Here is a 14,697-nt window from a genome sequence, read left to right as displayed (position 1 = left end):
AGTCAGACATCCCTGGCTTTATTTGGCCATCCATAGAAACATCTGAAAGATCTGACTTTTGCATCATTTGGGTGCAGTAATGAATAAGAACTGACATCAAATATCAATATTATTGGCCCAGCTAAATGGTAGCTGACATCCAACTGGACCGCTGAGGAGGTAAACAAAATTGAAATTTTGTTTTTGTTTAAAAACTGTCTGACATTATTTGTCCTTCAGTAAATCAATGGAAGAATGACCTAAATGTTGTTTGCATTTTGGCTTGGGGAGGTAAAATTGGGCAGTTGCTATCAAGCGCATTTTTTTATAGTCTTTTAGGTTTTCCTAATATAAACTCTAATTCCCAAACCTACTTTTTTCTTTTAAGGAAACTTGGTAACCTCTGTAATGATTTCTTAACATGCAAACATCATACAAACACAGCATGGCAGGTACAAACACAGCTGAATGATAATCATAGTCTTATTTGAACACAAACACATATACAAATACACATAAGGGAGCAAATTTCCTTCTACTTTAAATTCACAATGATTCAACCAAGCATCTATAGTCTTTATACTTCATTACCATACAGTGATTTGCCAAGCTGGCAAAACGCTGTGCAAAGTACATTCAAAACTTATTTCGAATGCTATGTAGGCTATACTTAGATTTTATATTACACTATAGAAAAGGTTTGCCAATGTTCAAGAAGAGATCACCATTCCTTGGTAAAAAAACAATTACTAATGTAAAAATGTTAGTGGTTTGATTTTTCATATTTACCTGAATTACACAGATACATAGTATCTCTCCATAGCATCCAGAAGAGAGAAGGAGATTGCCAGGGCTGACTTGGACCTCCCTGCCTTTAGCTCCAGCTGTAGGCACTTTGGTAGCAAAGGGGCTCCCTCCATCACCTTTTGCCCACCACAAGCCTACATTTGCGCAGTCACATTGAAACCAACAATTAAGTGGGGAACCCTCAAATCCTGGTAACATCCAAAAGGTGGGTAAATTCTGTGCCTCTCAGATGCAGACTCACTCGGGTTTCCCTAGAGCACGTGTATTTGCTTTCCCAGGTAATGTATGTTCACGTGTACCTTTTACTGCACTCGGAGCCTTTGAAGAGAACTGGAGCACACACAGTAGCCTCCAAAAAAAACATCCATACAAGCACAGGCACATGTTTCTACTCCAAGGCTTAGCCCTCAGTGGAGAAGAAACATCTGAAACATTTTTCTCTACAAAGTTAGTTGTGTTCTGGGGACATGGGAGTAAAAGGGACAGTAACATTAACTTTTAGGAGGAAAGATGCATTTTTCCACGTCTTCAATTCAAAAGCAGCTACATGGATGTTGCTCAGATTTTCTCAAACTTTCCACAGGCAGAGAACAAGCTTGAAAAAAAGCAAAATTTGGACACTGCCGAAAGCAGGTTGTCCTGACATAACCACAACTACAGAAGTCAGAGCAGAGGATCTATCAGGGCAATATGACCACCCGCCAGACTCTCTGGAGAGCTCGTGTCCCAGCAAGGCAGCCTCCAACAAATAGCCACGTTTCAGGTGCCAAAATGGCAGATATGTTCCATAGAAAAATTGCTAATTACGGACTCTGAACTTAAACATCGCCCACTTAACAAAAAACTATTAACTTTTTCAGAAGCATGGTATAGTAAATAACTCAGATGTAATCAGTTTCACAGAGTTTAATGAGGATTTATTCAATCTGTATAAAGGTATTATTCTTTTTTTCCTTCTTCCTCATACAATACTCTTTGCCTAAAATATCCATTAATTTTTGGACACACTGCTTGCATTCTAACTGGAAAATATGTTCTTTTTTCTTGTATTTTCTCTACGGGACATTGTGTAATTAGAATTTCATGTTCTTTCAAAGCTCCTTTGGGCACCAAGCAGCCTGAGACACAACCGTCACAAGCCCACTGAAGTGACTTAGGAGCCTACTTAAACTGACTTATACCCTAAGCAGAAAAATGAGTGAACCTCTTGGGTACTTTCGCCATTAAAGCATTGCAGCCATAGATTCTGATCCTATAGGCAAAAATTCTGACAAGGCATGGGATCTGAAGACCAGTGATGTTAGGATATAAAAATAAAAAAATAAATATCCAGGTAGGATTCTGTCAGCAACCAGCCCTCTGTTTGGCCATTTCAGACTTAAGAAACTAGACTTTTCCAACAAATCTTTGCCTGGCTGCAAAGCTTCTTTGGCCAGGTCTAGCCATTAGCCTTTCTGTTGGCCGCTCTGGAAGTGATGTTGCACCTTTGTTCAAATACGCCATGCTCAATCTCCAAAATCTTTCCTATGAAACTATTTTTGAGAATACTAGTGTTTCTATAAAAATTGTTTTCCTTATAAAGCATGCACCTTTTAAAAAAAAGAGCTAAAAACCCCCATAAAGTCACTCAAAACACCTTAATTAGCTGGTTTAGGGTGGAATATTTTAATTTCTTAGTGGGCAAACACTAGAGGGGGTAAGAAAACAGTTCTTTGGTGCTATATTTGGTTGAAATACAGTACTTGCTTTGCTAGCCACCCAATGTGACAACTGTAATTTGTACAACTCAGGATTAACTACTTCATCTTTTCAGTAGTTTTCCAGTACACACAGAGTTAACTTATAGAACTGCAATTACAGCTTCTGAAATTATATTCCTCACTCAGTTTAATCAATGCTGCAGTGGATGTTTCCATTTTTACTAATTCAATCATTGAGAATGTCAACCAATGATTTTAGTCTGGAGTTTAATGCCAACTATAATATTCTTTATCAAAATAACATGCTTATCTGGAAGATTATCAGCACACAGTCTTTCTGCTTCCTGTTAATCATTATAGGTCACATTAGAGCATGAGGCTCTCTGTAAATATTCACGTTAAAGACAGTGCTATAGTATTTCCCTCAGAATTCTTGCTACAATATTTGGTATCACCCCAAAGTAACATTTTGGAAAAATTATTTCCCTTCCAAAATTAACAGGCATTCAGATCACAGTCTGTCACCAATCCCAGTCAAAAGGATCCTTTTTAGACAACAACTGTAAAATTAACCATCCAGAAAAAGAACCGAACAGCAAATTTCATTTAAGCACAGTAACTAAAGGATCATGACAAAGGAGAACGGCTTAGGCATCGTGCACTGAGCAAAGCAGAAAGGAGGTAGGCGCAAGGAGGGGGCAGCTTTATCCTAACAGTCTCTGGGACTCTGCTCTGGCTGGCAGGTGTGTGCCACACTGAACAGCTCTAGAAGTCATTACTAACACTCAATTCAGCCGCAGAGGTATCTATGTCACCAAAATGCATGACAGTATTTACCAGAGCAAGAAACAAAATTATTAAAAAAAAAAAAAGAAGAAATTCATAGTCAGAACTTACCTTCATGTTGAATGCAGCCTGCTTACAGGAATGCAGGTGACCACAGAATGTCTAAACACGGAGACCCTAGGAATTAAACAGAAAAAGCAATTAAACAAGTTATGGTGATATAAATTATTCTATACCCTTATAAATAGAAAGACCATGATTGTGTGCAAACCAAGGCACTTCGTGTGCTAAAAACCAGTTGCTAGAAGAGGAACACATTTCTCACAATTACTAAGGATACACATCCTTACCTCACATAATAGCTGGCAGAAAAGGTGCATTCAAATATCACAAAACCAAAGCCATCTCGCTTGCTGGTGGGTTTGAATTAGAAGGTGCAATCACTGCTTCCAAAAGACTGAGCTCTTGCTCTTAGGCAGTGACTTAGTACATGTCTCTCGATATTCCACACACACCATTAAAGTCTTCCTTAAGGAATCACAAGCATGAAATCAAAATTAATTATCTTTTGTCATCTTCCACATTAGGCCGTAAGTGACCTACATAGTGCAGTAACATATGTCAGATGTCATCACTGATATCTGACTTGTTCTCCCAATACAGGAGGCATCCAACCACAGTAACTCCTGCCAAAAAACCCGAAGCCTTCAAGACAGGAAGACACAGGTATTAAAAAATAGACGCACTTCTCTGTTTTCACAAAAATCACTGGCTTCATTGGTAACAGTAACAAAAATACTTTCCATTAAAAGTGAAACCCAGCTTTGAGCAGTGTAATTACATCCCGAAGAACAAGTTTTCACTCTAAGAAAACATTTTATTGACACTGGAATTGAAAGACAATTTGTTGCATTTTTCTGGACAGATGGAAAAAAACAAAACCAGTATCTGAAATTCTTCTACTCATCCTAGTAGTCCTTCTTTGTACTTACTCCAGCTTGAATCAATCTTTCCAGAGGAAGGGTAACACAAATTAATCATACCTCTGTCATGCTTTTAGAGTTTATACCATCAGCTTAATTCCATTTTTATTTTCCCAATCCGCAAAAATTAAAATAAAATAAAAAAAAATCACTCCTACTCTGACGTTAGATATTTGAATTCTCTTTTTCATTGACAAAACCTCCTACATTTTTATCATCAGCATGCTCTCTCAGTATAGTCTCACCGTTTGCAACAAGTCCTTTCAGGAAAGTAGTTAATGAGGTTTGACCACAAAGTAATTCTGGAGTGACACTACTCGATAATACTCTGTAGTTCATATTACACCTCTGAACCATTAGGAGAACTCAGTCCAACAAAACAGCAGTTAAATGGGATTAGATTGCTGCTGTAAATATCTCAGGGGTTAAGAGCAAAGAGGGGAAAGAGCTATTGAAGCTGAAGAGCAGTGTTGACGCAGGAACACATGGGTATTCATTATCTGCAGATAAATTTCAGTTGGAAATTAGAAGACAGTTCTCAAACAGTGAGATCTGAAAACTCCCCTCCACTCCAAGCAGTGGGGATAAAAAATTCTCATTAATTGTAAGAAGCTGCTTGAAAAGTCTGGAAATAAATGACCTTCTCCTGCATGCAATCTTTTGCCTGAACTTGGGAGACCAAGGAGACTCTTTCCAGTCTTGTTCATATGACATTAGAATACAAATTTCTGACAAAGCCCAGCATTTAATGCCTCACAGAATTCCTTTTCTTTAAAAAAAAAAGGTCACCAAAAAAGGCAGCAGGCTACTTCGGCAAGCGCCATTTTGTACCCTATTGTATTTTTCATTTACCTTTCCGTCTTTCAGTAGTCCCTGCTTCAAGGCCGCATGTACTATTGAGATCAAACTAAGCAATTAGCATTATTCCCATGGAACGACTGCAAGACAAACATAACAAGAAAAAGAGGCTCTGGACTATTAAAAGCCATCCGCTATCTTTAAAGAGCAAGCATGACATCCGCTTTAAGCCTAAAAATGTTGCCAGAGAGCAGTTCTTGAGTCCTCCACAGTTTTCAACAGACTTACAGGAGGGGAAAAATGCTAAAAAACCCCACCCAAAAAACCTTGTATATTTACACGATTTCTGAATAATAAAATATGAATGAATAACTCCTGATAAAAAAGACATTTTAAGTAATCATTATCCAATTATAAATTTACAGTTGGAATATAAATGTGATTACACAAATTTCCCAAGATATTGACAGATAAATTAAACTTGATGAAGATAATAGGAGACAAAGATAACCAAACAGATATGAGCAGTCTAAAAATTCCAAGGACATAAAATCTAGCAGCAGTATCAGTGTACTCAGTCCGTGGTAACAAACCAAATGGTGGTACATGTTTTGCATGCAAAAAATAGCCCTGGTAAAATACCTGCTGTTGCTCAGCAGGGCACAGTATTTACCCTCAGACACTCTCAAATACCAACATACACACAGTAACCCTTCCACAAACGTACAAAAAGAAAACCACATGGATGCCACGCCACAAAATTAATGTGAACTTCCTTATTTCCCTTCCATAACTCAGTATAAATTCATCTGAATTCAGTATAAACCATCTGAAAAGGATTTTAATAATAGTAATAATAACAATAATAAAAGCTAGACAAAGGCAAGGGTTCTGTTAAGTGTTTCTCAATACTATTGCTGAAACTTAATTTCCAAAGTGCCACTTTATTTTTATTCAATGTACAGCTAGCGTTTCCTTTACCAACAGCAGGAAATCTGACTTTTGCAGATATAGATGGCATAAAAACAAAACTGGAAAGCTTACTATTTTGCCGTAATGTCCCAGCAAAATCAAACAGTAATAAATATTCTCTGGATCATATCACATGCTAAGATAGCACTGAGCTTTCAGCATCAAGAGCTCAGCAGTAAGTTAATCATACTCCTTCTGCACATGCATTCTGCATTTAAGTCTTTAAATATAAAATAATCTACTATAACACCCCCAGGACCCTGGTTTCATTCAATGTGGAACTGAACCAGGCATGAACAGGGCGTCCGAGTACCAGGCTTAATCTCCCTTGGAGTGAAGTTTGGAGCATCTCTTCTTCAGGGGAATTTCACTGGAGCGCCTTGTGAATTGGTCCTTGGCTTATTAACAGCTTCTTGTCACCCAGGAACCAGCTGTACACATCGGTCATTTAACTGAGGTTCTTTAAGGTTCAAGACACGCAGGGGCAAACAGCTGGGATTTGCATCACGAGGAGAAGATTAGAGGAAAAAGGAGGAGCTTGTCTTAATGTTAGGGGAGTTGTCAGTTAGGGAAAACTATGCCCTTTTGCCGCTACCTTCAAGGTCTCACTGACCATTACGGCACTGACTGAGATAACATTATCACAAATCGGGAGTTGGAGAAACAACAAAACATCAGAGCAGACCTCTGCAGCTGTACGAAGGTCCATTTTTTCCACATTTAACCCATGGGGTCTATCCGGTCTCCTTGCATATGACACCCTAGCAGCATAAAGGGCAGTAAATTATGGAGAATACGTTATTACTGTTAACTGAATCATCAGGTCTTGATTGAAATATTAACGGAGGAAATCTCAGTTCTATTCATTCCTTGAGCTACTACCCAATTACATTAATAACCATACATTCTTCCTCTGCGGAAAATACACAGATAATAGCAACGTTCAAAGAAAACAAAATATGAAGTGTTCTGCATTGTGGGGCTTTTTTAAAAATGATTATTCACACATGCACACACACATATAATTTTCCATTTTGAAACCCACAAATTAACATTAGAATCAGCGGTTAGAAACACCGTGGCATTAAGTTATGGAGCCTATCAACCTCCCAGCTTTCACTGAGCACAGACATTAATTGCCTGCCCTGGACTGGAACTATCTAAAAGGCTTCAGAGAGAGAAAACATTTCTTTTTTAAAAATGCAACCCAGTATTGTAGAAAAGCAGCCTGACCTTTGGAACTACAGATCTGTGAACAGTAACCCTGCCGCAAAAGTAGTTAAACAAGAAACCTGAATTCAAATGATTTTTTGTTCTTACTTTCACAGGAAAGAAGCTCAAGATTTGGAATCAATAGTGAAATTCTGATGTAAATCCTCCCTATCATGTCCATATAGATATAAAAATATCAAGGCAACACAAGACAGGCTGAAGACAGTCATAATTAATACACTACAGCTTCTTTGCATCAGTAGAATTAAGTTCAACCATTAACTATGTAACACAGCAGTTGAATCTTCCTATACTGATTTTAATTACCAGTTTAGCAGCAACAACAGAAAAAAACCCCCAAACCTAACAAGCACCTCTGGAAAAACACACAGCCGAAAACTGTTGAGCATCATTTTAAAACTACTCATGTTTTTTTTAAACTCTGCTGATTTGATTATTTTTCTGGATTTTGAATGCCCTGCTATACATTAAATCTGACATAAACAAACTCACTTTGCCAAGTTTAAAAATCAAAATAACATATCCATTAGATCAAGCTGAATGTAATACAGTAGATGTGATACATAATTATTTTTATTAGTTTTATATGATATGAGGTTTTAGATAACAACATCTGAATATGAGATTTATCTAAACAGAGTTCAGATAAAATTTATTTGTAATTTCTTGGTTCATTTAGAAATTAACTTAAAGAAATATGTTCGTTCAGAAGGACTGAACTAAGAAAAGTGTTCGAACCATGGAACATTGAACAGAACCGTTCACCTCATTCTCTTTATTAAAAACAAACAAAACCTCCCAACAGTTTTTCATGAAAGGTTAAATTTTATTTGGGGGAGAAAGCTAGTATCTTTAATGAAATGTCTGATATGACATAGGTAAAATTTTTCCAGAAAGTCAAATAATCTAATGCTTAGAAATCTCCCTTCACTAGACTTGAATGTTTCCTAAAAAAACCATCATGTTAAGTGTACCATCATTACTGGCTATTGACTCACTGGGGAAGGTCTAACCTTTCTCTCAATCCCCCTTGCCGAATACGGCCAAGGGCTTTGCTTTTTACAGCAAAGCGCAAAATTAAAACAGTGACTCCTACTCAAATCCTTGCCTTATTCAAGACATGGTCTGTCTGCTTGGTCTACCTGCACTTCACATCAGCACGGCACTAGCAAGCTCTGAAGGAAACGCGTGACATCTCCAGGCAGAACTGTGGGCTCTGAAGTCACTACACACTGCAGGGGAATTGCCTGCATTGCTGTCTTGAAGCAGGTGCGCCGGAAACATCAAAAGGGATTTGGATCTCTATATTAGAGCACAAGCTATAACAAGGTAACTTTTGAAAGGGAGAAAATTCATTTTCATGGGATACGACAGCTAAACACAAAAACTGGAGGAAAGAGTCTAAAACCACCTACTCCCCTCTACTTTTCACAAGACAGCTCCTTCCTTTTAGCCTCTCCTTTCAGCCCCGTCTGTAATAACTCACTTCAGCAATTTCCTGCATCATAGGAAGTCTGTGCGTGTCCCCCACAAGGCCAGCCCAGCTGCTCGCAGCGAGAGCCGCTCTTCTCCATCTGCCCCATCCCGTCTCAGCCAGAGGGCACCACTCAAGGCAAGGCAAAAATGCATCCATCTCCCAGCTACCCTCTCAGAGACTTTCACGAGCACATGACATACAGTATCTGTACAGTAGGCAATGAACAAATCTGGAAAACAGTTTTACCATCTGTCACCACAGGTTTTACTCGATATAAGCTCAAGCACAGAACCTTCGGCACAGAGTTTGCTTCTGTTCTCCTGACTTGGAATAGACCCAGGGGGGGAAAATAATGTAGAGAATACTGTTTCTTGATGTTAGACCAAGGGTAAGGCCAGGGCATTACTCAGATATTTTGTAATCCTGTATTTGGGGAACAAAACTTACTTGCAACAGTCATTTGTGTGCCTTATTACACAAGGTTTCACAGATGCAGGTATGTAAACCAAAGCTGAAGTGCACCAGCTCTTGGGCTCTTTGCTATTCTTACAGACATCTCTCTCACAGATGGCCTCAACCTGTCATTTTTTTTAAAAAACTTTATTCACTACATCTTCCTAAAGAAATGAAAAAGAACTTTGAATATCTTTAAAATGCATTAACTTATATAACAACTTCCATACTGTGAAACCCTAAAAACTTGAGAAGCACCGTTTTTCTAAAGCTGGTAGGTAACAGAAACTAGAAATAGAGCTCTGCCTGACAGCTAAACCTAATGCCGTGCTTTTCATCAGACAAGCCCTCCTTTCACTTCAGAGTTAGTAACACCTGCTATTAAAAATATAGAAAAACCCTAAAGTAACCTCGCTCTGGGACACTCCTGAATTATCTCATTTTTCTGCACCTGAACCTTCACCTGACTGTAGCATTAATACGTCTTTTGCACTGAACATGCAGTCATATTCATTTTTCTTAATTGGTAGGAATAGTATGTTTCTAGGCCAAGACCCTGTCTGTTAAATCTGTTCAAAGTGAGCCTCTAAGGCTCTCCTAAAAACCACTAAAAACAGGAGTTTATACTAGAAATGCTGACAGATTATATTCTTGCCAGCATAATATAACCTGACTCTAAGATAAATGTTTCATGAATTGAAAAAGTTGAAAAAGGCTCCTCTGTTCAGCTTTGTTCTCGAGATGAAAGAGCATTATCTTTTTGTCTTCTACTGACACTTGGATTTTTGTACTGCAGTCTGTGGAAACCTGTAACCACAGGCAGTATTTAGCAGACGTGACTGTGTGGGATTCTCTCCTCACTAAACTCCTGTAAGAGACATCAAACTTCTAACTATATGAGGAGGAAAAAAGGTTACATAGCAAGCAGATACCTTCCTGTACCTTATTCTGTGAAGAGAGAGGAAAGTCATCTCTTCTTGGAGAGATCACACAGGAGCACAGTTCCACCTACACAGCTACGACAGCCCATCCAGGGAGGGGGAGGGACAAATTTCTTTGCTGGACACATCATTCCTGTAAAAGAAAATAAATAGAGAAAAAAAAAAATCCCTCAAAGTTATTGAAATTCTTTCACTAAAAGCAGACCTGTATATTATTCCCCTGGTTGATATTGGCAGATGGCTTCAGTAACAGAAGCTACTGCATCTTAATAAGGATTTGTAAGGCAGGTGAACATACATCACCCTGTCAGCACCAAAAAAGCCAAATTCAGTAATTGCATTCCTCCTATTCAATATAACTCCTGGAGTTTAAATGCTCCTGCGAGGGAAGGATCAGCAGCGCAAGAGCAGGGAGGGCCAGGGAAATCCCGGATGCTGAAGCCCATTAACTGCGGACTTTTCAGCACGGGATATGGCTTTTTGCTCCACAGAATTAGGCAGCCTGTTTTTACCATAACTAGAGTTTACTTTAAATTAACTTGGTATTCCAATACTTTGCAAAACATACCAACCATTTTTGGAGAGTAATGTAATGCCCGAATGACAGAAACCTAGTAGGACTGTCGAACATTAAATATTATGAGCTCTATTGCTTTAATGTAAAAGAGATCAAAAAGATGAATTGTAAATGAGGGGAGGCTGCTGGTGGAATATAACTGAAAAAGCTGTGAGTGCAGTGAAAGCACAGAAAAGAAATAAGAAAGAATTTCTGTTGGCTTTGAAAATTAAATTACATGAAAGCAGAATAAAACAATGAATACATAATTTAATTATACATGAGAAAAAGTGAGAAGGCTACATGGGAAACCCTTTCTTCCCACTTTTAAAGGTAGAGAGTTTGAAATTTAAGTTTCATGCTTGGCAAGTTCTTATTTTTCCTCTGTTCAGAAATGAACAGCTTCTGGCCTGCAAGAAAACTACAAAAGGCATGAGAAGCTGTTCGGTTGTATATAGTTCAGCTTCTGCACACATACAGCTTCTCCATCTGAATCCACCACTCCTGTGCATTGTCTTTAGTGTCTGCACTCAAGAACTGTGTTTCTGCACCTGCTAATCCAATTTTGCTCCTGTAACAAAAGGCTTAAGAAATCCACAACTGAGCAAAACAACGTGATGCATTATCTTCTGATCTTATCTGAAGATGAGAAGTTCAGTATCAGTCTGAAGGATTTTAGTGATCTTAAAACCTGAAGCTCACTTTTGGCCCAAATGCCGAAATGTTGCCTAACATGAATTCATACCAGAACACTGGTTATTGTTCCTAACAAGAAAAAGGAAAAACTAAGTGTTTTGAACTGAAAAAGATAGTCTAGAGGCAAAAGCAGGTACATACGCAACTGTGATTATTAGTAAGACAAATTAGGTGGTCCAAAAGTTTAAAAGAAAAAAAGAAACAGCTGAAGAATTTCTTCCCTTCAAAGAGTCAGTATAAATCAAGAGTAAGCCAATAAGATCAGAGTTATTACTTGTCTGACAGTCATTTGGAGAGTGTTTACTTCTATTGGTATAAACGAATTTGTAAGCCTCCTGCATTCATTCTGTGGATTTTGTTCCAGCAGTGGTTATACATCAAATGCATCTAGGAAGAGGAAAGAGGAAAGATTCATTTTTAAAAGTCTTTAGATTTCAAAATTTGGGAAAAAAAAATATCACCAGCGGAAGTGGAGAAAACATTGAGATCAGCTCTTACAAAACACACTCTCCATAGATTCTGTACACCAGATCCTGCATACGCTGGCTGCATATTCTGAGTGAAAGGAGAAAAAAGGATTGCAAATGGCTATGAAAAATATTCCTAATCTTCTGCACTTTCAAATTCAGAATTTTGCAAGTATTCAAAAATCAAATTCACGTCACTGTTTTCAAAAGTGAGATTTTCTAGAGAGAAGAGAAAGAAAGTGGGAAAGGAATTAGGCAAACGTCATGGTTGAGGCCGGGCTGGTCAATGACAAGATGACAGATGCTGTCCCCTACCTTTCTCTCCAAGGAGAGGAAGAACAGAGATAGAGATCTATGAGTTTTGGAAAAACTAAACTACTTTAATGAAATATTAACAATAAAATAAAAAAGGAAATAATGAAAAAGATACAATATATACAAATACATACAAAACCGTATCAAGCTCCTAGGGAGACGTCACTGTCAGGCACTGGGGAAGTTCCAGACTGGACTCAGTGACAAACGGGAACTGGAACACACTGATTGGGATTGAAGGCAGATGAGCTGATGGGGCCCTCCTCAGACATCAATCACTGAAGAAAGTGAGCCATTGAAGATGCAGTCCAGGTAGAAGAAACATTGCAGAAGAACCCCGCTGGGGACCCCTTTGATCCTTCAGCATTTATACTGAGCATGGCAGATGGGATGGAACACCCTATAGGTCCTTTTGGGTCACATCTTTACTGGGAATATCCCACAACAAAACAAATATCAGAAAAGTTATAAATATGTACATACATATATAAATACATAGTCCTTCATGTGCAAGAAGATCGGCCAAATAATAAAAACACTGAAAAGAATTATTCCAAAGCAATATGAACACTTTCCCGAAAATCTTTTTGTCTGGTGCTAATAAGGTGGGGGGAGGGAGGATAAAAACATTTAGCATCTGAGAAACGAGAGCTCTTAATCTGTTCTAGCACAATTTTCCCCAGATGCTGACATCATGGCACAAGACCGCAGCAATAGTGAAGAGAAATAAAACTCCTGGAAGCCTTTTCAGAGATCTCTTGTAAAATCACAGCATGATTACATTACCTCTTAAATTAAAAAATGTTTCTTACAAAGTTCAGCCTAACTCTCAGAGTTGCCAGGATTAGATCTGGGACCAAATGTATTATGACTAAGCTCAATGCTGTATAAATATTAGATCCATTATTCAAACAGCTCACAGGACACCATGAGCTTGATTTTACATTGACAAAAACTCCCCATATTAAATGTCTTTCCTGGGATTTTTCCCTAGTAAGGGTTGTGTCAGCCCCTGGCTGAGCAGGAAGAAAACGTAAATGGCAGGTTCCCATTAAAGGGGTTATATCATATATGCAGCCTCAGACAAAAGAATTCCAGCATTCGGGTTTTGTGAGTTATTAATGGCAGTCTGCTCTGTAATTGTCGGTGAAATAATCTCATTGACACATACAAGTTAGGAAATAGAGGTCTCATTAACAAAGCCTCTAGCCTTTATTAGATCATATAAATAACCACGAGAGCCTGCAAAAGATCGATTACAGCCTTTAAACGTTTACAGAATCAGTGTTTAATTAAGACCATTTTAATATGCAAATCAAGCCTAATTATCATCATTTGTTAATGTTAGTCTGCCTGGGCTCTAAACAGCCTCAGCTGCAAATATGGTAACAGTTTCATATTTTTGCTGCTTTTTTTCCTAGGAGGAACTGCAGAGGAAAGAGTGAAGTTGTGCTACTAGTACGTACGAAAGCTTTCAAAATCACATTTCCATTTACCATTTGGAGATGAAGGTCAAAAAAGTGCTCAGCGTAGCATAAAACCTAGCTGAAATGTTATGCATTTCTTCACCCCCTATTTTGCGGAGTGTTTTAATTAATGTGTTTCCTTCAAAGGAAGTAACCCCTCCGGGAGCTTCTTTTGATGAAAATCTGCCCTTGCTCAATGCAGTGATTGAATAGATGGGTTTCTAACACAGACCATTGTAACTTGGAAGCTGATGTTGGGACTTTTTTTCTTCCTACCTCCTCTGCCCCAGGAATGGCAACCCTCCTACGCTGAGAAGCCACAGCATTACGGCAAAGCCCCTGGAAATTAAAGTGTGAAGCAAAACAAGAGAAGAACACAGTCTACAGCAACATGATGGGAGGAGCAGACAGGGAGGAATACAAAGCAGCAAGGGAGAAAACAAATGTCTGTGTTCTGACTCTTGAAGAGTAAAATTAAAGCCTCAAAGCCCCCGTGAATTTGTTTTGGGAAAGAGGGTGGGGCAGCTGCAACACCATCCTGGTAAAAATCATTCCCTTTTCCGACGCTGCTGCGCTCCTGCCGCCACGATGCGCTGCACAGATTAAAATGAAGAAAGAGAACCACTCACCGCTGGGCGGTATTGATTTGTTGTTGAATGCTTACTCATTGACAGCGGGGGAAATACGAAATGTTTCCGTTTGCAACATTTTACAATACAAAAGGTCACCTCTTTATTTTTCTTTGCCATTATATTTTCTTTCCTCATATTTCCAATGCGTTGGGCCCCTGTAGCTGCCAAGCCCTCAGCTGGTTGAGGGTAAAAGAACTTTCTACTTTTACTTATTCTGTAATATATTCGGTATTTCTAAGTAAATTAAGTCCTCATAGAGAGGAAAAAAAAAAAAAAAGGACATGCAGTTACAATAGGCAATGCGTCTTTCAAGACAGAATGAATAAAAATGTAATAATCAGAGTAGAAATAAAATACAAGAGACAACTTGAAAAGCCTCCAATTCAAATGGGAGCAGAGTGGCTTTCACCCAGCACCTTGCCTGACTAGTGGATGA

At 38.5% G+C, this 14,697-nt stretch overlaps 1 protein-coding gene across 1 annotated transcript in view; it reads right to left on the bottom strand.

Annotated features, from left to right (window-relative positions):
- Positions 1-14,697, bottom strand: part of SPAG16 (sperm associated antigen 16) — a 386,482-nt gene that overhangs the window by 120,088 nt on the left and 251,697 nt on the right. The window contains 1 exon segment of the mRNA XM_063341470.1: positions 3,384-3,449. Within this exon segment, the coding sequence (XP_063197540.1) occupies positions 3,384-3,449 (66 nt within the window).

This window comes from Chroicocephalus ridibundus, chromosome 7, assembly GCF_963924245.1.
Source record: "Chroicocephalus ridibundus chromosome 7, bChrRid1.1, whole genome shotgun sequence".
In the NCBI taxonomy this organism is placed as follows: domain Eukaryota; kingdom Metazoa; phylum Chordata; class Aves; order Charadriiformes; family Laridae; genus Chroicocephalus; species Chroicocephalus ridibundus.
The sequence above is the reverse complement of the archived record's forward strand: the minus strand, read 5'-3'. Positions and strand labels throughout refer to the sequence as shown.